This window comes from Kogia breviceps, chromosome 2 (assembly GCF_026419965.1).
Source record: "Kogia breviceps isolate mKogBre1 chromosome 2, mKogBre1 haplotype 1, whole genome shotgun sequence".
Lineage (NCBI taxonomy): Eukaryota > Metazoa > Chordata > Mammalia > Artiodactyla > Physeteridae > Kogia > Kogia breviceps.
In genome coordinates, this window is record NC_081311.1 from 49,396,272 (window position 1) to 49,424,164 (window position 27,893).

General features: G+C 43.5%; 2 protein-coding genes and 2 pseudogenes across 2 annotated transcripts in view; 2 read left to right on the forward strand and 2 right to left on the reverse strand.

The window, feature by feature from the left end:
• Window positions 1–6,144, forward strand: part of GLUD1 (glutamate dehydrogenase 1) — a 39,301-nt gene extending 33,157 nt beyond the window's left edge. The window contains exons 12-13 of the mRNA XM_059053930.2: window positions 3,794–3,856; window positions 4,769–6,144. Of these exons, the coding sequence (XP_058909913.1) occupies window positions 3,794–3,856; window positions 4,769–4,888 (183 nt within the window). The 3' untranslated portion in view covers window positions 4,889–6,144. The remainder of the gene's footprint in view (window positions 1–3,793; window positions 3,857–4,768) is intronic.
• Window positions 6,145–9,587: 3,443 nt separating this feature from the next.
• Window positions 9,588–10,490, forward strand: LOC131750887 (large ribosomal subunit protein uL23 pseudogene; annotated as a pseudogene).
• Window positions 10,491–15,403: 4,913 nt separating this feature from the next.
• Window positions 15,404–21,115, reverse strand: LOC131750330 (elongation factor 1-alpha 1 pseudogene; annotated as a pseudogene).
• A 3,361-nt stretch (window positions 21,116–24,476) lies between these two features.
• On the reverse strand, window positions 24,477–27,573 carry FAM25A (family with sequence similarity 25 member A). Its single transcript, XM_059053939.2, has 3 exons — window positions 27,296–27,573; window positions 25,601–25,663; window positions 24,477–24,674 (listed from the first exon to the last, which is right to left on the reverse strand). Exons 1-3 carry the CDS (start codon window positions 27,366–27,368, stop codon window positions 24,541–24,543), a joined length of 270 nt encoding a protein of 89 aa, XP_058909922.1. The 5' UTR covers window positions 27,369–27,573; the 3' UTR covers window positions 24,477–24,540.
• Window positions 27,574–27,893: the final 320 nt, after the last annotated feature.

Here is a 27,893-nt window from a genome sequence, read left to right on the forward strand (position 1 = left end):
AAGGACACTAATAATAACATCACCTCTGGGAGTTAATCCTAAGAAAGCAATTTTAAAGGAGAGGAATGAGTCCGTACATGATGTCATTGGAACTGTGTTTGCAGTCATTTTTAAAATTAGGTTTGATTTTACAGTCCTCTGTGTGTGTGTGTGGCGGGGAAATGGCTAAGTGATAATATGTCTTATGAAATATTCAGCCATGGGAAATAATATAAGACTATATTGCAACATGGGGAAATATTAAGCGTTTTGTTTTGAAGGAGAAAAGATGCTTTTGCCACTCTGGGTAACTCTCCTCAAAGAACCTTCCTCTTTCCCAGAACCATGTGCCTTAAGACGTTCTGGTCCCTCCTTCTGGAACACCCAGACCCACTCCCTGCTTGAGTATCACATCTCAGTGGCTTTTCCTGAAAGTCCTCTCTGCCTGCCAGCATTTCATCCATCCTTCCATCACAAGTCACTTAGTGCGTTTATAGGCCCTGCTGTTGCTGCGGCTATAAGATGGGATTCTTGCTCCTCCCTGTGGTCGCCCCATGTCCCAGCACATGTCTGCCACATAGTCAGACTGAAACCTGGGGAGGGAGTAAAGAGGACAGCCAATTGGTTAGGATGACAGAGCCATGATGCCTTTCATTTTTATCCTTTTTAAACATAATCTTTGCCCAATGTATCAGTCTTCCAGTTTTCAAATGCTTTCGGTGCTTCTAATTTTAGACTTCAGTGCTATTTCTCATCTTATGTGACTTTCTCAACTTATGTGACTTATTTATTGCAGGAGTCTTGTAATAAGTGTCAGTTGAAAACCCAGTTTTTTCCCCCAGCTCCTTGCTTTTAGTTTCCCCCTCCCCAGCCATGCTGTGGCCCTGCCAGGACCTACATCATTGACCTGATCATCTTTTCACTGTCCTTCATCGTACCTGTCTTCACTTAAATTCCATTGACCATCATTACAGTCACTCTCTGGTCTTGTTTCGCTTCATCACACTCCCTTGTTAACACCTGAACAAGTGAAATGAAATCCAGCTCTCTGCCCCCTCCATTCCGCTGCCGTAGCAGGAGGCCCTGCTGACTCTTCAAACTTAAAGTAGGCTCTCAGCTGCCCAGCAGTTAAACTACTTTTCCCTGTTCCATTCATTCTCTCATTCTCTTGGTTAATTATATCATATTTTCTCCTTTTTTTCTCTCCCTGCACTCCAGTTCATGACCTGGTATCTATTCACAGAAAAGTGAAGCAGTCAGGGAACTTCCACATCTACCCAGCTCCTGGTATCTGTACCCTGTCTTGTACTCTTGAGAAACTCTTTGTGCTTCCATCTCAGCCCGAGTCTTGTTCTGGGCGTTGGATGGCCTGTTTTCAGTCTCTCAAATGCACTGCTCAAGCAAACTTTCCCCTTCGTCTTGCATCATCAGTTTTCCCTCTGTTCAGTCATTCATATCAATGTAACAAATGCTGCCTTAAAAATATAAATCTTAATCCCACTTGCCCTTCCAGGTCTTGCTATTTTTATTTCTCATATAGCAAACCTCCTGAAGAGTTGTGTATACTCTGTCCCCAGTTCTTCTATATAGTTCTTCTATACTCAAACCTCCTATTCTGCCCACCACTCCACCAAAACTGTTCTTGTCAAGGTAACCAGTGGTGGCAGCATCGCCCACACCTAGCGGTCATTTTTCAGTCCTCATCTTACTTCACTGGTCACAGGTGATCACTCCTGCTGGAAATATTTCTTAGCTTCCAGGACACCACATCCTCCTGGGTTTCTTCCTGCTTCACTCGCCAGTCATCCTGCTGGTCCTTGTCATCCTGTACCTGGTAACATTGGAAATCCTCAGTCCCTGAACCACTTCTCAGTCTGAATTGAGAATCTTGGTGATCTCACTCAGCCTCATGGTTTTTTATATGCTGTCTCCTCTAACTAGAATATAAACTCCAGGAGAACAGAAAATTTTCATTATTTTGTTTTCTGCTGTGTCCCCAGTACCTAGAAGAGTGCCTGGAACATAGTAGGTACTCAGTAAATATTGGGTGAATGAATGAGTGGGTGAAAGGAATAGCAGTATTCCACTTGTAAAGCAAGTTATCCTGTTCCTAACTTGGTAGAACAAAACAAAGCTTAACCCATATGTTTCTCTTTTGCTTTTTAAAAATTTTTTTTAATTTTTTAATTTAATTTAATTTTTTGGCTGTGTTGCATCTTAGTTGCTGCGTGCAGGCTTTCTCTAGTCGCAGCGAGTGGAGGCTACTCTTTGTTGCAGTGTGATGGCTTCTCTTACTGCAGAGCATGGGCTCTAGGTGTGCAGGCTTCAGTAGTGGTGGCACGTGGGCTCCGTAGTTGTGGCTCGCGGGCTCTAGAGCGCAGGCTCAGTAGTTGTGGCGCATGGGCTTAGTTGCTTCACAGCATGTAGGATCTTCCCGGACCAGGGCTCAAACCCATGTCCCCTGCATTGGCAGGCGGATTCTTAACCACTGTGCCACCACGGAAGCCCCTCCATATGTTTCTTAATTGATATAAGTGTTACAGAAATGTACCTTTTTAAGTGAATAAGTATTAATTAGATAAAGTTCAGCATATATAAAAAGTGGCTCACCAACAACAAGTTTTTATTTGGCATATCAGGATGTGTTTGCTAGCTATATATATCATATTAAGAGTGGTGGTGAGGGGCTGCCCTGGTGGCGCAGTGGTTGAGAGACCACCTGCCGATGCAGGGGACACGGGTTCGTGCCCCAGTCCGGGAAGATCCCACATGCCGCGGAGCCTGCGCTCCGCAACAGGAGAGGCCACAACAGTGAGAGGCCCACGTACCGAAGAGTGGTGGTGATGGTTATTTGTCCTAACTTTAGAAAGCAGTCCAAAAAACAAATTAGATAGAGGAACCCCTTGAAACAAACTGACTTATAGAGATAACTGGCAAAGGAAAGAGAGGAGCTGATTTGGTGGTCAAAGATGCTGGGTTATATCCCAGCTCTAAAAATAGCTACCTGGGGACTTCCCTGGTGGTCCAGTGGTAAAGAATCTGCCTTCCACTGCAGGGAACATGGATTCGATCACTGGTCGGGGAACTAAGATCCCACATACCGCAGGGCAACTAAGCCCGTGGGCCATAACTATTGAGATTTCACACCTCAACTAGAGATCCCATGTGCCGCCAACTACAGAGCCCATGTGCCACAACTAAGACCAGACACAGCCAAAAATAAAATAAAATAAAATAAATTAAATTAAATTTTAAAAAAAGCTACCTGTAACTTTGGCCAACTTCTGTTTCCTCATCAGAAGAATTAGGGTGGTTAATTATGAGCTGCTAAGATCCCTCCAGCTTTAAAGTTTGTGGCATTGCTGAATATACAGGCAGGATTCTACCCCACAGCTGCTATTGGAGGTAGATGGATTCTTTTTGGTGACCTGTGTGATGTGCTGGGGAGCAGAGATGAATGTACCCTGACACCGACAGGGTAACATGTTGTTGTGGTCTGCATCTCAGATGGTTGGTTGACCGGTGCTGAGCCCACTACTTGGCCTATGTTTCTTGGTCCATACTTTCCTGTGGCGTTTTACCATGATATTAATTTCATGAGTTTTTGTTTGCTGTCAAATATAGTGAAAACTAAATTGTGGTTAAAACACGACTACATAAATAGGTATCAAGATACTATACAGAAATTAAGTATATCTTTCCTGAAAGACAAAAAACAATTCTCTCTGGCTGTATATTGACTTAAGAATCCTTTATGCTCTTAAAGGTGAAGCATGTCTTTATGGTTTTGTTAAACTATTCTTTTTCCTAACAGGGTGCCTCTGAGAAAGACATCGTGCACTCTGGCTTAGCTTACACCATGGAGCGCTCTGCCAGGGTATGTACACAGATGCTGTTTGCGTTTCTGGTAGTTACGTGAAGTACAGCTCAACTGTGTCATCTCAGCTGCCAGACTGTGTGTGCAGTGACAGAAAATAGCGATGTGTTTAAATGTTCCAAAACATGTGCTTTTTCAGTCTTAAATGATGGGCGTTGTTTTTAGGATCTTCCATATGTTTTCCAGACTTTGGGAAATAATGCCAAATTAGAAGGAATCATGTTTAGCTGAGTCAGCCAAACTGGGTTGCAGCTTAGTGCACCACTCTGTTATAGCTACAGGAAGCTACCTTACTACATAGAATTTGATATACATGAAAGGTTTTTTGACCACTTGATCCTTATTTCAAAGCCTTAAGCACAGTTCGAGTCCAGTTTTCTTAATTTCTTTTTGAGTTCAGATTCTATCCACTTGGCATCAAGTTGAAATAGCAGAAGCAGATATTAATTTTGTTAACTTTTTGAGATAATTAGCATACCATAAATTCACCCTTTTAAAGTATATAATTTAGCAGCCTTCAAGTATGTTCATGAGGCTATGTAGCCATCACCACTCACTCCAGAACATTTTCATCACCCCCTCCTTAGTTCATTTAAGTTATCACAGTATATATCAGACTTGCTCCAGATTACAGGATGTCTAAAGGGCACAGAGATAACTCACATCTTAAATACTAAAGAGCAGCATCTTCCTGTCACCTAAACAGTAGTTTGTATTAATTCCAGAGAATTAGTCCTTCCTGACTCGAGGTTGTTTCACTGCCTGAGTAGTTTATCTTTGGCTACCCAAGTCCGGTCCTGAAGTGGTACTAGCGTAACTTGTACCAGGCTGTTATGTGCCTTGTGTGTTCATGGCCTGGCTACTTGAGTCAGGGTCACATCCCATCTCCACATCACATCTCCTTCATTTCAGCAAATCATGCGTACAGCCATGAAGTATAACCTGGGATTGGACCTGAGAACAGCTGCCTATGTCAACGCCATTGAGAAAGTCTTCAAGGTGTACAATGAAGCTGGTGTGACCTTCACATAGACCAGACCAGACTGCAGCTGACTTCACTACCCTCTTCACCTCTTCATCTGCAGACCTATCACAAGTTTACATGTAACCACAGAAATCTCTCTCTCATGACTTAATAGATGATGGACACCATTCTCAACAAGTCAATCCAAATCAGCCCCTTGAGAAAAAAAGTTAGGGGATCATAAATAAGCTAATAAGTGATAGTAGAAATTAGCTATGTCAGAGAGCCATTTGGGCATTTTGCCTTTAAATAAAGTCGTTTCCCTCTGCCTGTGCTGCCTTGTTCCATGGCTGTTTCCCAGCACAGTCAGCTGTAGCCCTGGGAAAGCACCCTTTGTCCAAGAGCAGTCAGTCACTTGCCACTTCAGCTCTGGAGAGATCCATCAGGTGCTTTGACACATTTAAGAAGCAGGTGTATGGCATTTTCAGGAGGTAGCATGGTCCTCAAGTGAGTTGTTGGTATTTTACATCATCAAAATAACTCAATTTTGTAGGTTACAAACAAAACTTTCTCTTTATGCATTTTATTCTTTTAGAATAAAATAAGTACATGCTGCTGTAATAAAATTGCCTTTAATCACTTAACAAGCCTAACCTTGACTCGAGCAGTGAATGCCTGTAAACATAATAAATGAAAAAAGCTTGTATTTTTATAACATAAAACAGTATCATTTATAACTTATCAATTGCATATTATCATCCAGCAAAAATAAAAAACCTGGTAGAGAATTAAGTTATCTTCATACCTGCAAATGATGGAGGCTATTTTTGTTAAGACTGTAGGAATTTACTAACCACAATTATGACATATAGTCCGAAGAATGCAGTAACCTCCTTATCATGTTAATTAATTGTCCTCTTTTGACAATCTATTGTGTTAATTGAACAATAATTCAAGTAGAGTGCCCCAGAAAAAAACCACTTGGGCTCCCTCTTTGGAGTCTGGCTGGCGGCTCTGAGCATTGCCAATGGCCCCGACTCGCCCTGACTTTTTGTCCTCATTTAGAGGCCTCATCTTCTGCACACAGCTTCATTCCCAGTGGGCTGGAAACAACCTGGGGTTATGTTTTGTTTGGGAGTTGTTTGGCCAGGGCCTTTTGAACAGTAGTGTCCCAATGAAGTACTAGATATTATTTATGTAAGAATTAGCTTTTCTTTTTTTTTTTTTTAACAATAATATCCTTTCAGAAATTTCTAACTACTTTGTAACTGCATGACTTAACCTGGTGACAAAAGCAGTTATTAAAAAGACTACCTTTTCCAAAGCTAATGTTTCTTTTCTGTGATTTGATATATTTGTCTCTTTTAGTAGATGATAAAACTATAATTGGGTTTCTGAAATTTTTGAAACCACCACCTATATAACATTTCTTTCCATAATGTTTTGAGCTGCCAACATTTTATTCCTTGAATTCTTTTGTGTTTCATTCTATGAAACAATATCAATGGCTATTCTTGGGGAAGAGGTTCTAGTGCTTAAAGCTTATACGAACATAATTTATATACCTTTTTATACATAGGTACTTTTTTTTTTTTTTTTTTTTTTAGGTTTTTTTTTTTTTTTTTTTTTTTTTTTTTGGGTGGTACGCGGGCCTCTCACTGCCGTGGCCCCTCCCATTGCGGAGCACAGGCCCCGGACGCGCAGGCCCAGCGGCCACGGCCCACGGGCCCAGCCGCTCCGCGGCACGCGGGATCCCCCCAGACCGGGGCACGAACCCGCGTTCCCTGCATCGGCAGGCGGACCCCCAACCACTGCGCCACCAGGGAAGCCCCCATAGGTACTTTTTAACAAAGGAAAGTTTCATTGATTATGGTTCATTTTTAATAATTTAGCCACGAGATGTAACAAGACGATACTAACTGTAATCAACAGAAGTGGATTCTATAGCTGATTCCACCAGCTTACACAGCTGCCAAATCTGAAACATAACTTTCAGCTGGATTTTCTGTCTGTTGTCCTGATTCTGCCTTTCCATGGTTCTGAGCATCAGGTCAAGGAGTAGATAAACAAGCCCATGGCACCTAGCCTTCCTGAGCACAGTGATATCTACTTGCACTCTAGATGGAACATTAAAATAGGGGAGAGGGACTTCCCCTAGTGGTCCAGTGGTTAAGAATCCACCTTCTAATGCAGGGTTTGCCGGTTCAATTCCTAGTCAGGGAACTAAGATCCCACATGCTGCAGGGCTACTGAGCCCGCCCGTCACAACTAGAGGTAAGCCCGCGTGCCGCAACAAAGAGTCCATGTGCTGCAACTAAGACCCGACACAGCCAAGTAAATATTTTCAAAAATGAATAAATAGGGGGAAAGTGATGTGAAAGCAAGTTCCAGAATGTTTGGAACAGTACCAGGTGGGTCAGTAGAGTCAGGTCACGTGAAAGCAGGATGATAAATCTTAGTGTGGCCTTTGGCTAACATATTGGGAGTATTTGTAGTGGTGTTTAAAAGACATACATTAATGGGTGTTACTGATATTGTCAGAAAACTGGTATTGTTCATACTAGCTATATAAAAGCAACACAGCACTAGTGTGTCAACTTTGGTTCCTGGAGTTTTGAGTTAGAAGAAAATTCTGGTCAATTACTCTTGGTTTCACTGAAATGTTCTAATTTATCTGCTTATAAAATTCTTTTTAAAACTTATATATAATACTCTAAAGTTAATTGTTTCTGAAATAGCCATAGATGGCTTTTTTAGCACTTATTTAACTGTTGCCTCAAACCCCTACACCAGAATGTGTTCTAATTACCCCTTGATAGTTGAAGCTTAGGGAAGTTATAAAAAAAAAAAAATCAAGTTTTAAGAAAGCCTGCATCTTAATTCACAAGCTTTAAGTAAATTATCTATTCCCTAAACATCCCTGGCAGGCTTTCTCAGCCCTGCTACATGTAAGGCCGTCAAAGCATGGCACATGAAGAAAACTACATCTGTGAACCTTGCACAGAAACGTCTGCAAAAGTTTTATTTGTAATATGTGTGTTTTTAATTTTTTTCACAACTCTTACTGGCTTCTTTTTGCTTTTTTTTTTTAATCAAAGCTTACACATAGTGTAGACAGGATTTCTCAACCTTAACACTGTTGACATTTTGGCCAGGTAACCCTTTGTTTGGTGGACAGTCCTGTGCATTGTCGGATGTATAGCAGCATCTCTGACCTCTACCCATTAGAGGTCAGCAGCATCCCTGAGTTGTGACAATGTATTTAGATTGCCAAATGTCCTGTCAGGGACAGTCACTCCCTATTGAGAATTACCAGTGTTGAGGGCCAAATAGTTCTATAAGGCTTACTGTGAACTATAGTATTATACTGGACTCTTAACACCTATGAGGCTAGTATTACCCTTATACCAAAGCCAGACAAAGTATTACCCTTATACCAAAGCCAGACAAAGACATCATAAGAAAATTACACACCAACATCCCATGTTAACATATATATAAAATAGTTAAACAACAAGGTCCTACTCTATAGCACATGGAACTATATTCAATATCCTATAATACCAGTCAGAATACTCATCATTAAAAAGTTTACAGGGCTTCCCTGGTGGCGCAGTGGTTGAGAGTCCGCCTGCCGATGCAGGGGACACGGGTTCATGCCCTGGTCCAGGAGGATCCCACATGCCGCAGAGCGGCTGGGCTCGTGAGCCATGGCCGCTGGGCTTGTGCGTCCGGAGCCTGTGCTCCGCAACGGGGGAGGCCACAACAGTGAGAGGCCCGCATACCACACACACACAAAAAAGTTTACAAATAATAAGTGTTTGAGAGGGTGTGGAGAAAAGGGAACCCTCTTAAACTGTTGGTGGGAATGTAAATTGGTGCAGCTGTTATGGGAAACAGTATGGAAGTTCCTCAAAACTAGACTTGCCATATGATCCAGCAATCCCACTCCTGGGCTTATATCTGGACAAAACTAATTCAAAAAGATAACATCCATCCCTATGTTCATAGCAGCACTACTTACAATAGCCAAGACATGGAAACAACCTAAATGTCCATTGACAGATGAGTGGATAAAAAAGATGTGGTATACAATGGAATATTACTCAGCCATAAAAAGGAATGAAATAATACCCTTTGCAGCAACATGGATGAACCTAGAGATTATCATACTAAGCAAAGTAAGAAAGACATGATATCACTTATATGTGGAATCTAAAATATGACAAATGAACATATCTACCAAATAGAAACAACAGATTTGTGGTTGCCAGAGGGGGTAGAGGAGGGAAGGATTGGGACTTTGGCATTAGTAGGTGCAAACTAGTATATATAGGATGGATAAACAAGGTCCTACTGTTTAGCACAGGGAACTATATTCATTATCCTGTGATAAACCATAATGGAAAAGAATATATATGTGTGTGTGTGTGTATGTATATGTATAACTGCATCACTTTGCTATACAGCAGAAATTAACACGACATTGTAAATCAACTATACTTCAGTGGAAAATTTTTCTAAAAGAACACTGCAGGAGAAAAAATATATCCTGTAATAAACCAAATGGAAAAGTATATATAACTGAAAAGTATATGTATTGCTGTATACCAGAAAATAACACAGCATTGTAAATCAACTATACTTCAATAAAATAAAAATATCCCTTAGCAACACAAACACAAAAATACTAAGAAACCAAGTCCAAGCTCATAAGTATCATACATATATCATGACCAAGAACTTCTCTCAGGAATGCAAGGATGGTTCAGCATAAGAAATCAATCTGAAATCCTTTCCACGAAGATGGCACCAAAGGCAGAGAAGGAAGCCCCTGCCCGTCCCAAAGCCAAAGCTAAAGCAAAGGCTTTGAAGGCCAAGAAAGTTGAAAGGCATCCACCACCACAAACACTGCCATAAAAAAAAGATCTAGCCATCACCCACCTTCCGATGGCCCAAAACACTGCAGCTCAGGGGGCAGCCCAAATATCCTAAGAGCACCCCCAAAAGAAACAAGCTTGACCACTATGCCATCATCAGCTTCCCCCCTCACCATTGAGTCAGCCATGAAGAAAATGGAAGACAACACATGTGTTCATTGTGGATGTCAAGGCCAACAAGCACCAGATTAAAACAGGCTGTGAAGAAGCTCTATGACACTGACATGGCTAAGGTCGACACCTTGATCAGGCCTGATGGAGAGAAGAAGGCATATGTTTAACTGGCTCCTGGCTACAGTGCTTTGGATGTTGCCAACAAAATTGGGATCATCTAAACTGAGTCAGCTGGCTAATTCTAAATATAAAAGTTTTCAGTATAAAAGAAGTCTAATAAACCCCATTAATTGAACAAAGGGGGGGAACACATAATCACTGTGGAAAAAGCATTTGACAATATTCAAGACCCTTTCTAAACATAAAGGACATTTATGAAAAACCCACAGCTAACATACTTGCTGAAAAATAGAAAACTTCCACTGAAGAGGAACAAGATTCTTGCTTTCACCTTGCTATTCTACCTTATACTGGAAGTCCTAGCCGGAGTATTTAGGCAAGAAAAAGAAAAGCCATCTGAATTGGAAAGGAAGAGAAACTATTTTGCAGATAACATGATTCTACATATAGAAAATCCCATAGAACACACACACACTCTACTGGAACTAAAACAAATTAAGCAAAGTTGCAGAGTACAAGACCAACACTCAAAAATAAGTTTTCCTATGCATCAGCAATGCACAATCTGTAAAGGAAACTAAGAAAACAATTCCATTTACAAAAGCATATGAAAGAAGAAAATATCTGGGAATAAGTTTAACCAAGGAGTTGAAACCCTTATAAAACTACAAAACACTGTTTAAACAAAAGAATACCTCAATAAATGGAAAGACTTCCCATGATTATAGATTGGAAAACTTAATGTTAAGTTGGAATTACTTCTCAAAGCAATCTATAGAGTCAAAATTCCAATGGCCTTTTTTGCAAAAAATAGAAAATCTGATTCTAAAATTAATATGAAACTGCAGGGACTTCCCTGGTGGCACAGAGGTTAAGAATCTGCCTGCCAGTGGTCCAGGAATATCCCACATGCCACGGAGCAACTAAGCCCATGTGCCACAACTACTGAAGCCCATGCACCTATAGCCTGTGCTCCATAACAAGAGAAGCCACTGCAATGAGAAGCACGTGCACCACAATGAAGAGTAGCCCCTGCTTGCTGCAACAAAACTGCAAGTAGCTCCAAATAACCAAAATATTGGGAAAAAAAAAAAAAGCAACAACAACAAAAAAGCTTGGAGTTCTCACACTTCCATTTCAAAATGTAATACAAAGCTACAGTAATTTAAACAGTGTGGTACTGACTGACATATAAACATATGGACCAATGGAATAGAACCGAGAGTCCAGAAACATCTATGGTCAATTGATTTTTAACATTGGTGCCAACACCATTTGTATTGGTTTCCCAAGGCTGCCTTAAAGTACCACAAATTGGATGACTTAAAAACCACAGAACTTTATTGTCTCATAGTTTGGGGGGCTATAAATTGTCAGCAGGGCCATGTTCTCCCTGAAACCTGAAGGAGAGAATTTCTTGCCTTTTCCTAGCTTTTGGTGGCAACCATCAATCCTTGGCATTCTTTGGCTTGCAGCTGCATTACTCCAATCTCAGCTTCTGTTATCACATGGCCATCATCCCTCTATGTGTGTCTCTTATAGGGACACCAGTTATATTGGATTAAGGGTCCACCTTACTCCAGTATGACCTCATCTTAACTAGTTACATCTGCAATGACCATATTGACAAATAAGGTCTCTTCTTCAGGTACTGGGGGTTAGGACTTTAACATATCTTTTTTGGGGGAACTCAGTTCAACACATAACACCATCCAATGAGGAAAAAGAATAGTCTCTTCAACAAAAGGCATTAGGACAACTGGATATCTATGTGCAAAGGAACAAAGTTTGACTTCTTCCTCACTCCATATATAAAAATTAACTCAAAATGGATCAAAGACGTAAGTATAAGAGATAAAATTGTAAAACTATTAGAAGAAACCATATTGGTAAATCTTCATGGCCTTGGATTTGGTAAAAAATTCTTATTTTTTTTTATTTCAGTTGTATTTTGGGTTCTACAATTTCTACTTCATTCCTTTTTATAATTTATAATTCTTTATTTGTATTCTCTATTTGATGTTGATCTCATACTTTAATTATTTAGATGTGGTTTCCTTTAGCTCTTTGAACATGTTTAAAATAGTTGAAGTCTTTGTCTAGTAAGTCCATCTTCTGAAGTCTTAAGGCACAGTTTCTATCCCCCCCCCACCACCAAATGTGTCATAATTTCTTTCCTTGCATATCTTTGTTTTGTTTTTGCTGAAAACTGGACATGTTAAATAATATAAAGTGGCAACTCTGGAAATCAGATTCCATATTCCTCCCCCCAGATTTGTTGTTGTTGAGTGTTTAGTGACCTTTCTGAACTAATTCTATAGTCTGTTTTCTTTGTTGTGTGTGGCCACTGAAATTTCTCCTCAGTTAGCTTAGTGGTCAGCTAATGATTGGACAGAGATTTCTTCAAGTACCTAGAACCAGTAAGTCTCCTATCTTTGCCAAGACTCTTGTCTATGCTGGGCCTCACCTTCAACACTCAGCCAGGCAACTTACGTCTTGGCCTTGGTTCTCACTTCCTGCTTGCATAAAGCCTCAGGGTTAGAGGTGAGAACTTCAGGCCTTCTCAGGTCTTTACTGAGCTTACACACATGTGCATGGCCTTTACTGAGCCTCACACACGTGCATGGCCTTCTAGATTCCCAGCAGTATGTTAGAATTTTCAAAGCCCCTAAGGACGTTTTATTCCCCAGGTTTTCCTTTTAAGATTTTTGGTTAGCCTATTGCTTACTCAAACTGTTATTCACCACCTCACCTCATACTGCCACCAACTTAAAAAATTACCTCTAAATGTTTTATAGCAAACAGCCCCAGGGAAAAGCCTTTTTGCACTAGGGGAGCTTCTAGCCCATGCAAATAAAGACAGCCTTGCAGTGGGGTCTTCCTAGGAGCCACCAGTCAAGTCAAACAATGACATTTCTCTGGAAATAAGGCTTTGAAGAAACACCAACTCTGTTCTACTCTTTCCAGTAGCTGCCAAGCTGCTGGTTTTCACTGTTGACTGTGGGCTGTTGGTGTCCAACCTTGTACTGCTCACCGCAGGACAGGCCAATACATCGAGAGATGAGTTGCTGGGGCAAGCAATAGCAACTTCATTTGGAAAGCCAGTAGATCAAGAAGATGGTGGACTCATGCCCCAAGAACCATCTTGCCCAAGTTAGAATTCAGGCTTCTTTATTATTGAAAGGGGAGGGAGTAAGGTCAAACACTCCTGGTTTCCATTAACCTCCAGTGGGGATGTGTTCGTTTCTTCCTCCCTGCAGTCATTCACAGGTGGGCCTGGTCAGGATGTTCCCTGTGAGCTAAACAAAGGTATTTTAGCTTAATGCTCATTACCTGGGAGGCAGGATTCCCAGAGATGGGCCAGTATGTATAATTTAAGCTCACAGGCAACATCCCTTCAATAATTAGCTTGTAATATAATGCAAAGTTTCTTAGCTATTACATTTCCCCATTGTCAATGTCCATTTCAGTCTTGTGGGAAAAGGCATGAAGACTGCTCTGGCTACTTCCAGAGGCTATGAATATTCCTAAGAATCTTTAGTTCTTTTTTTATCTACAACTATTTGAACCTGATAAAACTGCTTAGCACTTTGTTGACTAATTTGTAATTGAACTTGGGGTTTTGGTCCCAGTTCCCAATACAAATACTAAATTCCTGTGCTATTTATTTAGACAAAATTAAATAAATTGGTTGACCCTTCTCCAGCTACAATGAAATTCCCATCTGCTTCATTTGGATGGGCAGACCTGTTGGAGGCAAACTCACGAACAAAGATTAGTATAGTGTCCAAAGTTTCAACATAATTGGCAACTGCTGGGTCTTTATTTTTTTTTTTTAATAAATTTATTTATTTATTTATTTTTGGCTGTGTTGGGTCTTCATTGCTGCATGTGAGCTTTCTTTAGTTGTGGTGAATGGGGGCTACTCTTCGTCATGGTGTGTGGGCTTCTCATTGCGTTGGCTTCTCGTTGCAGAGCACAGGCTCTAGTTGCCTGGGCTTCAGTAGTTGCGGCACATGGGCTCAGTAGTTGTGGCGCGCAGGCTCTAGAGCACAGGCTAAGTAGTTGTGGCCCACAGGCTTAGTTGCTCCGCGGCATGTGGGATCTTCCCAGACCAGGGCTCGAACCCATGTCCCCTGCATTGGCAGGCAGATTCTTTTTTTTTTTTGGTATGCAGGCCTCTCACTGTTGTGGCCTCTCCCGTTGCAGAGCACAGGCTCCAGACGTGCAGGCTCAGCAGCCATGGCTCACGGGCCCAGCCGCTCCGCGGCATGTGGGATCTTCCCAGACTGGGGCACGAACCCGTGTACCCTGCATCAGCAGGCGGACTCTCAACCACTGTGCCACCAGGGAAGCCCGGCAGGTGGATTCTTAACCACTGTGCTACCAGGGAAGCCCAGCTGCTGGGTCTTTTAGAGCATTTATAGATTCTCTCGCCTAGGCAGACATCTGGAACAGCCTACCATACAATATTTCAAAGAGGCTTAATTTTTTTTAATTAGTTAATTTGTTTGGTTGCACCGGGTCTTAGTTGCAGCTCACCGGCTCCTTAGTTGTGGCATGCAAACTCTTTAGTTGTGGCACGCATATGGGATCTAGTTCCCTGACCAGGGATCAAACCCAGGCCCCCTTCATTGGGAGCACCACGAGGGAAGTCCCCCAAAGCGGCTTAATTTAAGCCTGCTTCTGGAAGCCACTGATCCATAGCAGGGCAACTGGCAAGGCCTTATCCCAAGTTAAGTTGGTGTTCATTTTCTCAGTTTTTCCTGTTGATTGTGGTCTCCAGGATGAATGTAGTTCCAATGCCTTAATCCAAGGCCTTAATCAGGGGATAATTTCCTTAAGGAGGGCTTTAACCAATTAAAAGATACTGATTTTAAAGACTAATAACTTTAAACTGCCACACACAGGGCTTCCCTGGTGGTGCAGTGGTTGAGAATCTGCCTGCTAATGCAGGGGACACGGGTTCGAGCCCTGGTCTGGGAAGATCCCACATGCTGCGGAGCAACTAGGCCCATGAGCCACAACTACTGAGCCTGCGCGTCTGGAGCCTGTGCTCCGCAACAAGAGGCCGCGATCGTGAGAGGCCCATGCACTGCAATGAAGAGTGGCCCCCACTTGCCACAACTAGAGAAAGCCCTCACACAGAAACGAAGACACAACACAGCAAAAATAAATTAATAAACTCCTACCCTCAACATAAAAAAAAAAAACTGCCACACAAAACAAATGGTCCACAAAACATTTTCCTTTCCTGATGAAGGTTTTACGATGCATTGTTATCATTAACCAGTCTTTTACTATTAAAGTTAAATGTCCAGTTGAGACAAACAGGTTTTCTGAGACCCTTCTTCCACCACTGATTAAGACTGGGGTGGCCGGGATTGGGGATAATATTCGTTTCACCTTCTAAGCTTTCTGTGCAGACTTGGTGACCTTGCCAGCTCCAGCTGCCTCCTTGTCCACTGCTTTGATGACACCCACAGCAACCATCTTTCTCGTGTCACAATCAGCAAAACGGCCCAGAGGAGGATAGTCAGAGAAGCTCTCAACACACGTGGGCTTGCCAAGAACCATATCAATGATGGCAGCATCAGCAGATTTCAAGAATTTGGGGCCATCTTCCAGCTTTTTTCCCAGACGATGATCCATCTTTTCCTTCAGCTTAGCAAACCTGCAAGCAACGTGAGCTGTGCAGCAATCCAGCACAGGTGCATATCCAGCACTGATTTGGCCCGGGAGATTCAAGATTATTACTTGAGGGCTTCCCTGGTGGCGCAGTGGTTGAGAGTCTGCCTGCCGATGCAGGGGACACGGGTTCGTGCCCTAGTCCGGGAAGATCCCACATGCCGTGGAGCGGCTGGGCCCGTGAGCCATGGCCGCTGAGCCTGCGCGTCCGGAGCCTGTGCTCCGCAACGGGAGAGGCCACAACAGTGAGAGGCCCACGTACCACACACACACACACACACACACACACACAAAAAAAAAAAAAAAAGGAGGAAGATTATTACTTGAACAGGAAAGCCAGCTGCTTCCATTGATGGGTCACAGTCGCCAGCCACTACGCACATCTTTGACAGACATGTTCTTGACATTGAAGCCCACATTGTCCCCAGGAAGGGCTTTACTCAAAGCTTCATGGTGCATTTCAGCAGATTTTACTTCATTGTAACGTTGAGTGGAGCAAAGGTGACCACCATGCCAGGTATGAGAACACCAGTTTCCACTCCACCCACAGGGACAGTACCAATACTTCCAATTTTGTAGATGTCCTGGAGGGGCACACACAAGGAATACTGGCTGGTATTTTGACAAGTCAATCTGTGGGAGAAGTGATCCTCTTGCCTCAGAGGATATATTTTTAGACTAGGTGTCCCAGTGACCCTTTTTAATGGTATTCGTATTGGCCATGTATTTTTGGCCTTCTCCGGGGTGCGGTTAGCACACACTTCTGGTCTCACCTTTTGGAGACCTGTGGGGAGAGAGCTCTGTCTTCTTTCCTGGGGCTTTCATGAGTGCCATCTGTAGGCTTAATTTGTGTTCTGGTGGGACTCTGATGTCAAGCTGTTCTGGTGAGAAACCTCAGGGTGAGGTCTACCAGAAAGTTAATCAACTCATTCCCCACTGTCAGTTTTACCTGGGGCTCCTGTGAGGAATTAGGCGCCTCAAGTCCAAGGGAGCCCCTGGACTGTTCATTCACCAGAGTTTCTCTCTTTCTACCATTTGAGAGAGGCTCTCATCTTTTGTTTTTCTGCTTATGTTTTAGCCTAGGGCCACCTGTTTTCCTTCCCCAGTGGTGACTTACTACCAAAAAAGTGGTGTTTTGTTTTGCATCTTCTTTCTTCTGTTGTTGTTCCTATTGAACACTTTAAAAGCAACATCTACCAATTGAGAAGGGTTCATTCCAAATGCACCATCTAATCTTTGCAACTTTCTCTCGATATCTGAGGCACTTTGCCCCCACCAAAAGGTCAAATTCACCATTCTAATATTTTCAGGGGCCTCGGGATCTGCATTAGTATGACATCTGTACACCTGATAAATCCTTTCCAAAAATTCAGAGAGATCTTCATTTGTTTTGCTGAATTTCTTGAAAATCTTTTGCTTTGGTTTTCCTTTTCAAAGCCCTGCCAAGATGCACCAATAACTAGTTCTCTAATAGGGGTATTCTTCCCTCACTGCGGTCCCAATCTGGTTCAGCTGAGGGTACTGCCAAGTGGACCCCAGGTGTAGAGGATCCTCCCTATTAAGGAGGGTTGCAATCTTTCCAATTAAACAAGCCTGAGAAACCCAGCGGGCAGATCATTTGCATTTAGATTACCTATGGGGTAATGGGGGAAGGGAAATTGCCGTCCCCTGGGAGTGGCTCCTGGCCCAAATTGGGTGCCCTGTCGGTTCTTAGCTGGTGATACCAGACCAAGTACCTGAGCCCCAAAACCTAACATACGATTTTGTAATTGATCCCGAGAAGGAAGGGAAGTCCTGAGCCCCAGTGCCAGGAATTGGGGCTGGATAGGAATGGAAGGTGCTGGAGGCGTTGGATATATTGGCCAGGCTGGGACAGCGAGCTCAGCCGTAGGAGTTTAAGGTTTGAAGCAACATATCCTCACTCGTATTCCCTTCTTTTTATTTTCCCTGATGTAACAGCATAAATGCTTGCACATAAAGGATTTCATCATTCTTCCCGACTTCTTCACACAATAGCTATAGAGTCATTCAAAAGCCACTGTAAAACGATAAACAGCAATTGACTGTCTCAAACCATTAAAGGGATGCCTTTATGCTTTGGCATCAACCAACTGGGATTACAATGCAACTGAAAAGAAACTTGGTTACTGCTGTGACATACAACAATTTATGATAATTACTAAAATTATGCCTAATACCATTTACCAGGATATACCAGAATTTCAGGAGTTGCATATAATTTCTAGAATGTGTATATTAATAACTTTTACCCATATGATACAATCTAAGATTTATCATCACTTATTTGACAATGCTTCCCACATAATTTAACATACCAAATAAACCTAATTAGTTTAATATTCTTCTCTCTGAGACAGAGAAAATAAATAATTTGAGGTGTTCCAGGGACCCTTGGGAAAACCTCAAAGTTAGCTAGAGGTCAAGTGTACTTCATTTAGAATTTGATCTTTTTTTTTTTTTTTTTTTTTTTTTTGTGGTACGCGGTCCTCTCACTGTTGTGGCCTCTCCCATTGCAGAGCACAGGCTCCAGACGCACAGGCTCAGCGGCCACGGCTCACGGGCCCAGCCGTTCTGCGGCATGTGGGATCTTCCCGGACCGGGGCACGAACCCGTGTCCCCTGCATCGGCAGGCGGATTCTCAACCACTGCGCCATCAGGGAAGCCCTAGAATTTGATCTTTGGGAAATTCATCAAAAATATCAAAAAGTTTTAACCAGTGATAAAAGATCTCAATGGCAAATACAGATCACTTAAAGAAACAATTACCAAAAGTAGTTCAATATTTTAAGAAAACTTTGTCCTCTTAGAAAACCAAATTCAGGTTTTATACCACTTTACCTTTAAAATTTGTTTTCTTAAATTCAATCTTATCTTAGCCAATCCCTATCATGCACAAAAAATTCTTTCAGTGTTCCTCCTCCAAAAACCTTCCACAATTTTCTGTATCCATATTAATCTGTCCCTCACTTTTTCCATTCAAAAACAGCCAGCTCTAAAACAAAACCACTTTTTCCCTTTAACAAGATGCGTTTTCATTCCTCATACCTTCTTTGCTGAAAACACACATCCTACATCTTGCACACTAAAATGCTCCCTTTATAAATCTTAACTTTAAAACCTTAATCTCTAGTGAAAAATCAAGAAGTAATTGTAAAACCGTCAAACCAGCATTTCCTGATTGACAAACTTATGCTTTAGTCTTCCTTTTCTAAGAAGGCAAATGTAGGTAAACTTAGACCTGTCTAGCAATTAATGTTCTAATATTTTATCCTATTTGAAATGACCCGGAGAGTCAATGAATTCTCTTCATTTATCTTAGTTTAGTTTCAAGCTATGAAAATCTGGAGAAACTATTTTAGATAGACATTCCCCAAACATAATTATTCCTATAGAGTTTACCTAAAACTCTTACCTCATATACCTCTATTTTATTTAGTTAAAATCTTTGTCATATTATCTTCTCGCTGACAAACTTTGTTAACAAGAATAGGTCTTGGGACTTCCCTGGTGGCGCAGTGGTTAAGAATCCGCCTGCCGGTGCAGGGGACATGGGTTCGAGCCCTGGTCTGGAAAGATCCCCCATGCTGCGGAGCAACTAAGCCCGTGTGCCACAACTACTGAGCCTGTGCTTTATAGTTCGCGAGCCACAACTACTGAGCCTGTGTGCTGCAACTACTGAAGCCTGTGCACCTAGAGCCTGTGCTCCACAACAAGAGAAGCCACCACGATGAGAAGCCCACGCACCGCAACAAAGAGTAGCCCCTGCTCGCCACACCTAAAGAAAGCCCGTGCGCAGCAACAAAGACCCAATGCAGCCAAAAAATAAATAAATAAATTTATTTAAACAAAAAAAAGAATAGGTCTTATTTGATTTCTAGCAAACTTAGGTACAATAACAGTATTATACTTAATGTTGATGACTCTAAAGACATGTCTGCGGAAATCAAACCAACAAGCTTATGCAAACCTTAATACCAGATATTAATTCAATACTGAGTATTTCCTAGATCACATGAACCCAGAATTCATTCTAGCTAGTTTCTTTTATATTTGAGTATTTATACAAGTGCTTAATTTCCTTTAAGCCAAATAAATAGAGCTTTTTTGCACATTATGTTGGCAGTGCTACACATCTGTAACATGTACAAACACAGGGACCTCACAGTTCCCATTCCAACATTTCAGCCATGAATCAAGTACAACAATGTAAAACTAATCTGTTACAAAAGAGGTTGGATTCAAACTGGGTTTCTGGCAGATGGGACAAATCAAGATCACTGGTCTAGATGGCTAAACCCTTTTTATTAATATTTATTTTACTTCTATTTCTATTTGTAGCTTTTAGTGATTTTAGGAACCAAGTTGAACATTTCTCTTCTTCCTGAGAATGCCCCACTCTTAGATAAGAGCAGACAGAGTTTTTTGCTTTGGTTTTGTTTAGCTTTTTCTGTTCCTTTCCTCCATTTAACATCAGTAAAAATTTTAAGTATCACAAAACTTATTTGGCTGTATATGGAGAAACAGTACCAAATAAAATGAAATGAAAAACCCAAACGACAAACAGAAAATCTTAAATAAACCCTCAAGTTTGGTCTTGGTGTTTTACATATACCAACAACACAGGAGACCATAAACAAAGGACTTAACACAGCAAGGAAAGCAGTACATGGTGCACGGGGTCCCGAGATAGCCCTGCCTAAATCCTTTGTGCAGATCCTAACAGGTACTGAGGCCACACATTGTTATGATAAAGTATCATCTTCCTCTCACCCATGGGTTCATAGCTGTAATCAGATCACTTATCCAAAATGAGCCTCAGAGGACTTCCGGGATAGTTGAAATATTCCCCATTTTTAAAGACAGAAATTCAAGACAAACAAAACACAAACTGTACACACAAATGCTAGTAGCATCCACAGGAACAAACGAACCGGTTCACAAATCAGATAAAAGTCCGACAACTCTTTCCTCTCTCCAACAGTGCACCCCACTCAAATACAAAACAAATTGGCTTATTCTGGAGAAAAAGCCCCAAACAGAGGAAAAGTTCCCGGCTGTACACACCGGAGCAACTCACCCTACTGTATGGAGCTTGTTGCTCCCAAACGTCGATTTGTTGCTCCAACTGTCAAGCTCTGGGGAAGCCGGTGCCACTTTGGAGAATTTTGAAGGGAAAGATCCTCAGGACAAGCTGTCCCGGCAGCTGCTAGGGCCTTACCCCAAAATTACCCAGCCAGGGCTGGCTAGCCACAAGTAGCAAGGCTGCTGGCTGGCCACGCCAAAATTTGTTAAAGAGTCCAAGCTCGTGCTGCTCACCACACTACAGGCCCATAAATCAAGAAATGAGTTGCTGGGGCGAGGAATGGTGACTTTATTCAGAAATCCAGCAGACCAAGAAGACAGTGGCGTCATGTCCCAAAGAACCATCTTGCCTGAGTTAAAATTCAGGCTCCTTTTATACTAATAGGAGAGGGAGTAGAGTCAAACACTCCTGGTTCCCATTAGCCTCCAGAGGGGATGTGTTCATTTCTTCCTGCCTGCAGTCACTCACAGGTGGGCCTGGTCAGGATGTTCCCTGTGAGCTAAACAAAGGTATTTTACCTTAATGCTCATTACCTGGGAGGCAGGGTTCCCAGGGATGGGCCATTATGTATAATTTAAGCGCACAGGCAACATCCCATTAGTGATTAGCTTGTAATAGAATACAAAGGTTCTGGGCTTCCCTGGTGGTGCAGTGGTTAAGAATCTGCCTGCCGATGCAGGGGACGCGGGTTCGAGCCCTGCTCTCGGAAGATCCTACGTGCCGCGGAGTAACTGAGCCCGTGAGCCACACTACTGAAGCCCGCGCCTAGAGCCCATATTCCACGACTCAGAGAAGCCACCACAGTGAGAAGACCGTGCACCGCAATGAAGAGTAGCCCCCGCTCTCTGCAACTAGAGAAAGCCTGTAAGCAGCAATGAAGACCCAATGCAGCTAAAAATAAAGTATGAATAAATAAATAAATTTATTTTTTAAAAAAAGAATACAAAGGTCCTTTCCTATTACATTGGTTTTCGAGGCTTACAGTGGAGCTGGAAAGGTGGCGGGGAGAGATGAGAAAAGAATAGGGCAAGTTAAAAACATTACAAAGCTCGCTGTTCTGAAAAAAGATTGTCTTTGTTTTATGTAAATACTCCCTGGATTACTGTAAGCCTTTGGTTAATTTCCAGAGTTCTGAAAAAAGTTGATTCTGACCATATTTTTGTCAGTTTTCTCATGATTGTTATAGAGAATTTTTGGAGGTCTTGGAGAAAGCCAGCAATTGTCTTTGACATCACTCTTGATTGCTTCTTATAACATGCTTAGAGTCTGGGGTTGAGGCCATGCCCCTCACTGCACAATACACACAGTAAAAAGAAAATGAGAGACGCAAGTATCTATTTTAGAACAGCACACTGCAAGGTGAAGTTAAAGGAAGGTGGGAGTGCTTCTCCAATTCTCTGTGAAGGAGGTCCAGTTTTTTGGATTTTTGTTTGTTCCTTAACCTCATTCATCATGATACGTGGTGCTACTTCCGCCACTTCCTGTGACTAGTTCACGTGCAACTTACTGTACAAGTTCAACAACCTGAACTGGTCTATACCCCATTCGACAAGAGTTCTCCACTGATCACACTCTTGTTGGTCCCTGCGATGCCCAATTGCTTGAAGTTTCTAAACACTGTGTTTCTTGACTTTCCTTGTTGCCAAGTGGCAACAAAAGTTTGAAACCAGCAAACTTTAAGTAGCATTTAATTAGGAAGCAATCTTCAATAAGCTAGTTATGTGGCCTCTACAACCACATTTCAAAATATATGTATTGGTTTTCTCTTAAATTCAAGCATCATGGAAATACATAATATAAGGAGTGAGGATTCCTCATATTCCCACAGAGTTGAACACTGTTAATATTTGCTCTATATATGCTACCAGTTTTCTTCTATTCTTATGTTTGCTTTGTAAAAATGAACTTATTCTACATACATTTCACAAACTATTAACTTATTTGTACATGTTCTCTAATGATATATGTATATTTTCCTCATTCTTAACAGCCACAGAGTATTCCATTTCATATAAATGTGATAAATGTTAACCAGTCGTTAAAAGCACAAGTCCCATTTTTCAAGCTAAAGCATTATAATACACTAGAAGTAATGTGTCAACTCTATATTGTCAAATCTAATAAGCAGAGTAAAGCTTGCCATCCAAGTAATTTCTAATTATCATTTTAGGGTGTTTCCAATCTCTTGCTATCATTAATATGTCAGAATGTATCCTCGCCCTTCAGGCCTCTGTCTGTACACCCAAAGAATAAAGTCTGGTAAGAGGAACTGCCATCCAAAGAGGCTGTTCTGGTCAATACTCTGTTATGGCCTATATGGGAAAAGAATCTAAAAAAAGTGTATATATTTGTATAACAGATTCACTTTGCTGTACACCTGAAACTAATACAACATTGTAAATCAATTATACCCCAATAAAAATTTAAAAACAAAAACCCTGCAGAAAGTTAAAAAACAAACTTCATTTGCCTCCTAAAATTTAAAAAAACAAAGAGGCTGTTCTGGTTGACATTGCCACCCACAATCCACATCCTTTTGAGCTTGGGTTTGGATTGGGAGAACTCAAAAGACATCAGAACCCAAACCAAGATATAAGGTCCATATCTAGCTGGACAATAGCGAATGTTCCAAGCCAGAACATTGGATATTCCTGGGCCATTCAGAAACGTGTGAAGCCAATTCTGAAAGAACGCCAGAAATATGGGGAGCAACTAACTCATTCCATAAAACACCTTTTCCTCTAATTTCCCCTAAGAACAAGTAACTTCCAGCAGGATAAATAAGCAATGCCATATCTTTACAAGTCATTTCCTCTTTCTTTAATCCAAAATGTTAAGCTAAATGCTATTTAAACATGTTTAACTTTTTTTTTTTTTTTTTTTGCGGTACGCGGGCCTCTCACTGCTGTGGCCTCTCCCGTTGCGGAGCACAGGCTCCAGACGCACAGGCCCAGCGGCCATGACTCACGGGCCCAGCCGCTCCGCGGCATGTGGGATCTTCCCGGACCGGGACACGAACCCGTGTCCCCTGCATCGGCAGGCGGACTCTCAACCACTGTGCCACCAGGGAAGCCCAAACATGTTTAACTTTAATGGTACTGACTCACTCGTGGCAGGAAGGAGAGAAGGTCAGGCATTCTGACCCACTACCGCCAGTTAGGCCTAACCCAAGTCTCTGAGTGGAGATCTGACAGCAGCTCCAGCAGCCAACAGGCACTGGACTCAGTTTCTCCATGACCTGATTCTGTGACTGTCCAGCAGAAACGCTTCTCTGAAGCCTCTTTCAGAACATGAAGCAGCTCAACCTGCCTGAGCCTGCCCAGCTAACCCCTCAGTCAGGTTGGTCTGTTATCTTCCCTGATTTGCTGTAAGAATATTTCAAGGAAAACGCAAAGAACACATACGCTGAACTGTGGTCCTCCCTTGGGGTGTCCTTGAAGCACTGAGGTGTCTGAAAGCTATGTATAGCTGCTGCGGAAATAGGCTTTTAAGAAATGTAGCACAGACACTAACAGTTCTCAAGAGCTCCTTGCTGACATAAGAAGTCATAATGTGAGAGCAGCACGTCTGATTTATCACAGGGACCTATCTGACCCCCAGTGGGTGCCAAGGTGCTGGCCTCTTGTCCCCGCAGAGTGGACACTCGGGACATACGCAACGTCTCCACCCAAACAGGAACAAACCCAGGGCTCAGTGTACACATTTCACAGCTTTTTATTGCGATTCAGGAAGAGCCTGCTAGTGGCAGGCATGCTCACTGTCCCAGTTTGCCCAGGCCTTCTGCTGCGTGCGTGACAGCATTTGTGACTGTGCCGGTCACTGTTTCAGCGACTTCCTTTACCACTTTGTCCCTTGTCTCATGGGTCTTCTTTAAAGCTTCAGCAATGGCTGTCAGGAAGAAAGGATATCCAGGTGAGCAAAGTAAACAATTCAAGTCACTCGCTGGGTTGGAGTCACCTGGAGTGGTCTGTGGGATGTGGCAGTCTTACCGGGCCATGCCCTGGAGGAGCCTGTGGGGCAGAGGGCAGCACAGCTCCTGGAGGAATGCATTCAAATTTGCTTTTATTTCTCCAGACAGCTTGCATTTCTCCAACTATTAGTGAGACAGAGCATCTGCTTGTGGGTGTACTGCCTACTCATGCTTCATTTTTCTGTGAACTGCCTGTTTATATCTTGTGGTCATTTTTATACTGGGCTATCATTTCTACTACAAATATTTTTGCCCAGTTTGTGGTTTTTCTTTTGGTTTGGCTTACAGTTTTTTTTTTTCACTATGGAAAATTTTGAAGTTTTATATTGTCCAATTTACCTAGTATTTCCTTTATAGCTGTTGGATTTTCTGTCATCGTTAAAAAGATCCTCCCTCCTCTGAGATTATGCTAAGATCTATGTTCTCCTCTAACAATTTAATAATTTCATGTATTTATATTTAAGTCCTAATCCATTCGGAATCTATTTTGTTGTAAGGAGTGAGATATACATGTGCTGTTTTACATCGTGATACAGCACAAACATATAAACATTTATGGAACTATGTATTCGTGTAAATATATAATTTTATGTCTCAAATGTTTTGTTCCAGCACGCCTGCACCTGGTCTTTTGTGATGTCATCCTCTTAACATTCCACAGAGAGGACTATCTAGACGGAACTTGCTTTAGCAAAGTACGGCCTGTGACCTCAGATGAGCACAGATAATCATACACCAACTGAAACAATGCCACACTGGGGTCAAGGTGTGATCTGGTTAGGCAAGGATCAGGCTGCTGCCGGCACCCAGCTTCCCTCCTTCCCCGCCCCAACCTTGGCCGTACCATTCTCTGCAGCCTCCTTGGCAGGCTCCACCACCTCCTTCACCACTCCCTCCACGATGTCAACTGAAACAATTAGACAAGCCCAGAGTGAGAGCACAGTGTAAGCTGCCTGTCCTCACAGCAGGGCCCAGACAACCCTGGATACCCTGGAAGGGGCTCGGGGATGCCACCCCGGCCAGGACAGGACAAGCTGCTCCCAAGAAGGGCCCCCAGCTGGCTTTCTTCAGAGACCGGAGAGGGGCCAGGCTGGCAGGAGATAAGCTGAGTGAGCCAGGTAAAGGCACAGGGCTCTCCATGCCCCTTGGCCAGCGAGGCCTGGAATGCCAACGAGCGGGCCCTGCTGCTGGCTGGGGACCTGGAGCCAAGGCCGGGCGTGTTTCCCAGGTCACCAGGCCTCTCAGGCAAGCTGCGGTCCTGCCTGTGGATGGACGGAGGCTGCGCTGCAGTGGGAGGCTGAATGTCAAAGCTCCTTCCGGCAGCACCAAGCTCCCCAGAGCAACTCCCCCAGCACCACGAAACTCTCTGCCCTCCCAGGTTGGTCACGAGCTAGCCCTGGAAGATGCCACGGTCAGAAGACCTGGCTCAGCTTCTACCTCCTAGAATCACCTCCACCACTTGGGTCCCTCGTGTGCAGACTGGGAGTGACACAGCACTCAGAGAGTTGGTGAAAAGAAAGGGGGTGCTCAACAGCAGCTGCAAAGTTCAAATGAAACACAGACAGGTTTGCAGCCCTTTAGAAAGAGAAGGGCACAACGCGGGCACAAGCTGTTTTTCACAAAACGTCCAATAGGTGGGGCCTGGATCAGCCTCCCTGCATCCAGCAGCTGACATACAAAAAAGGATTTCTGGGGTTTTTTTGGCTGCATTGGGTCTTCATTGCGCAGGCTTCCCGTTGTGCAGGCTTCTCATTGCGGTGGCTTCTCTTGTTGCGGAGCACGGGCTCTAGGCACACAGGCTTCAGTAGTTGTGGCTCGTGGGCTCTAGAGCACAGGCTCAGCAGTTGTGACACACGGGCTTAGTTGCTCCCCGGCATGTGGGACCTTCCCGGACCAGGGCTCAAACCCTTGTCCCCTGCACTGGCAGGCGGATTCTTAACCACTGTGCCACCAGGGAAGCCCCTGGGGACTTTGAAGAAACTGAAAATGTCCTTTGTGTAAACCCTGGATGCTGACTTTGAACAGAATCAGACTCAGTGGTTTCTTAAGCAAGAAATCTTTGAAGCTTTAAAGTTATGGTAAAATTAAACTCCATCTTCCTTTTCTGTATAGCATACTCGGAATAGTTTGTTTTAATACTGAAGGGCCCCTCCCTGCTTTCCAGAGGGATGGATTTAAGCCACCAGCTGCTCATCCAGCACCCTGGCTCCCCTCTCGCCACCAGGGGCCTCCTCTGAGCTGCCCCCTCCGGGCCTCAGCCACAGACCCCAGGAATGTATCAAACCCAGGGAGCAGAGCAGGTCTGACAGGGAGGGTTGGTTGGGGCAGTGGACCCCTCACGGCTCCTCCCCGAGGTACCTTCCTCAGCTTCCATAGCCCCCCACCTCCATCCTGTCCCTATGCGGCTGATCAGTCTCAGTTCCCCATGGGGTCAAGGCCTGCTCCAGTCCTGCTGGGATCAGCACAGGCCCCGTCGAGTCTGTCCCGATCCCCCAGTGGCAGGAACAGTGCAGGTGGAAAGGAACCTCAGGGTCCTTACCAGCTTCCTTGGTGGCCTTCTCCGTGCGGTGGGCCAGACCCTCGGCGGCAAGCTTCTCCAGGCCTCCCAACATTGTGTGGCGACAGGTGGTGATCGAGCGGGATGCTGGGGCCTGAACCAGTCTGCTTTTATAGATGTCTTTGATGCCTGGCAGGAGCCCTGGCCCCGGTGGTGAGTCAGCACAGACGCCAGGAGGAAGAGGCTGGGTGGAGCCACCCCAGCGTTGTGGCTGGGGCAGTGCCCCTCTGGCAGCATGAGACCCACACACCCCATATCCTGGGACCCTGTGAGGGGCAGGGACAGGGAGCAGGGTGAGGCTAGACAGAGAGATCAGCTCTGGGACATGCCCCTACCCCAAGGCAAGAGGCCCAAGTGCCCTGTGGGATGACAGGCATTTGGGGACCGCAGCCCTGCCAGCCCCCTAGGCTCCCCACAGCCTAGGCATGGTACATAGACAAGGGCTAGGACTTCCAGCCCGCTGCCCACAGTCTCTAGAGTGACCTAATCAAGGGTTTGGGGTTTTGTGGGCCTGGGGACTTGGGCGGCCCCTCAGGCCAGGAAAACAAGTGTAATGGGGGCCGCCGCCCTCCCCATTCCC

Bases quoted from the DNA above. Each gene is read 5' to 3' on its own strand.
- FAM25A (XM_059053939.2), bottom strand. From the start codon at position 27,368: ATGTTGGGAGGCCTGGAGAAGCTTGCCGCCGAGGGTCTGGCCCACCGC. The intron at 25,664-27,295 runs GTAAGGACCCTG...TAATTGTTTCAG, and splicing joins GAAGGCCACCAAGGAAGCTG to TTGACATCGTGGAGGGAGTG. The intron at 24,675-25,600 runs GTACGGCCAAGG...TCTTCCTGACAG, and splicing joins CAAGGAGGCTGCAGAGAATG to CCATTGCTGAAGCTTTAAAG.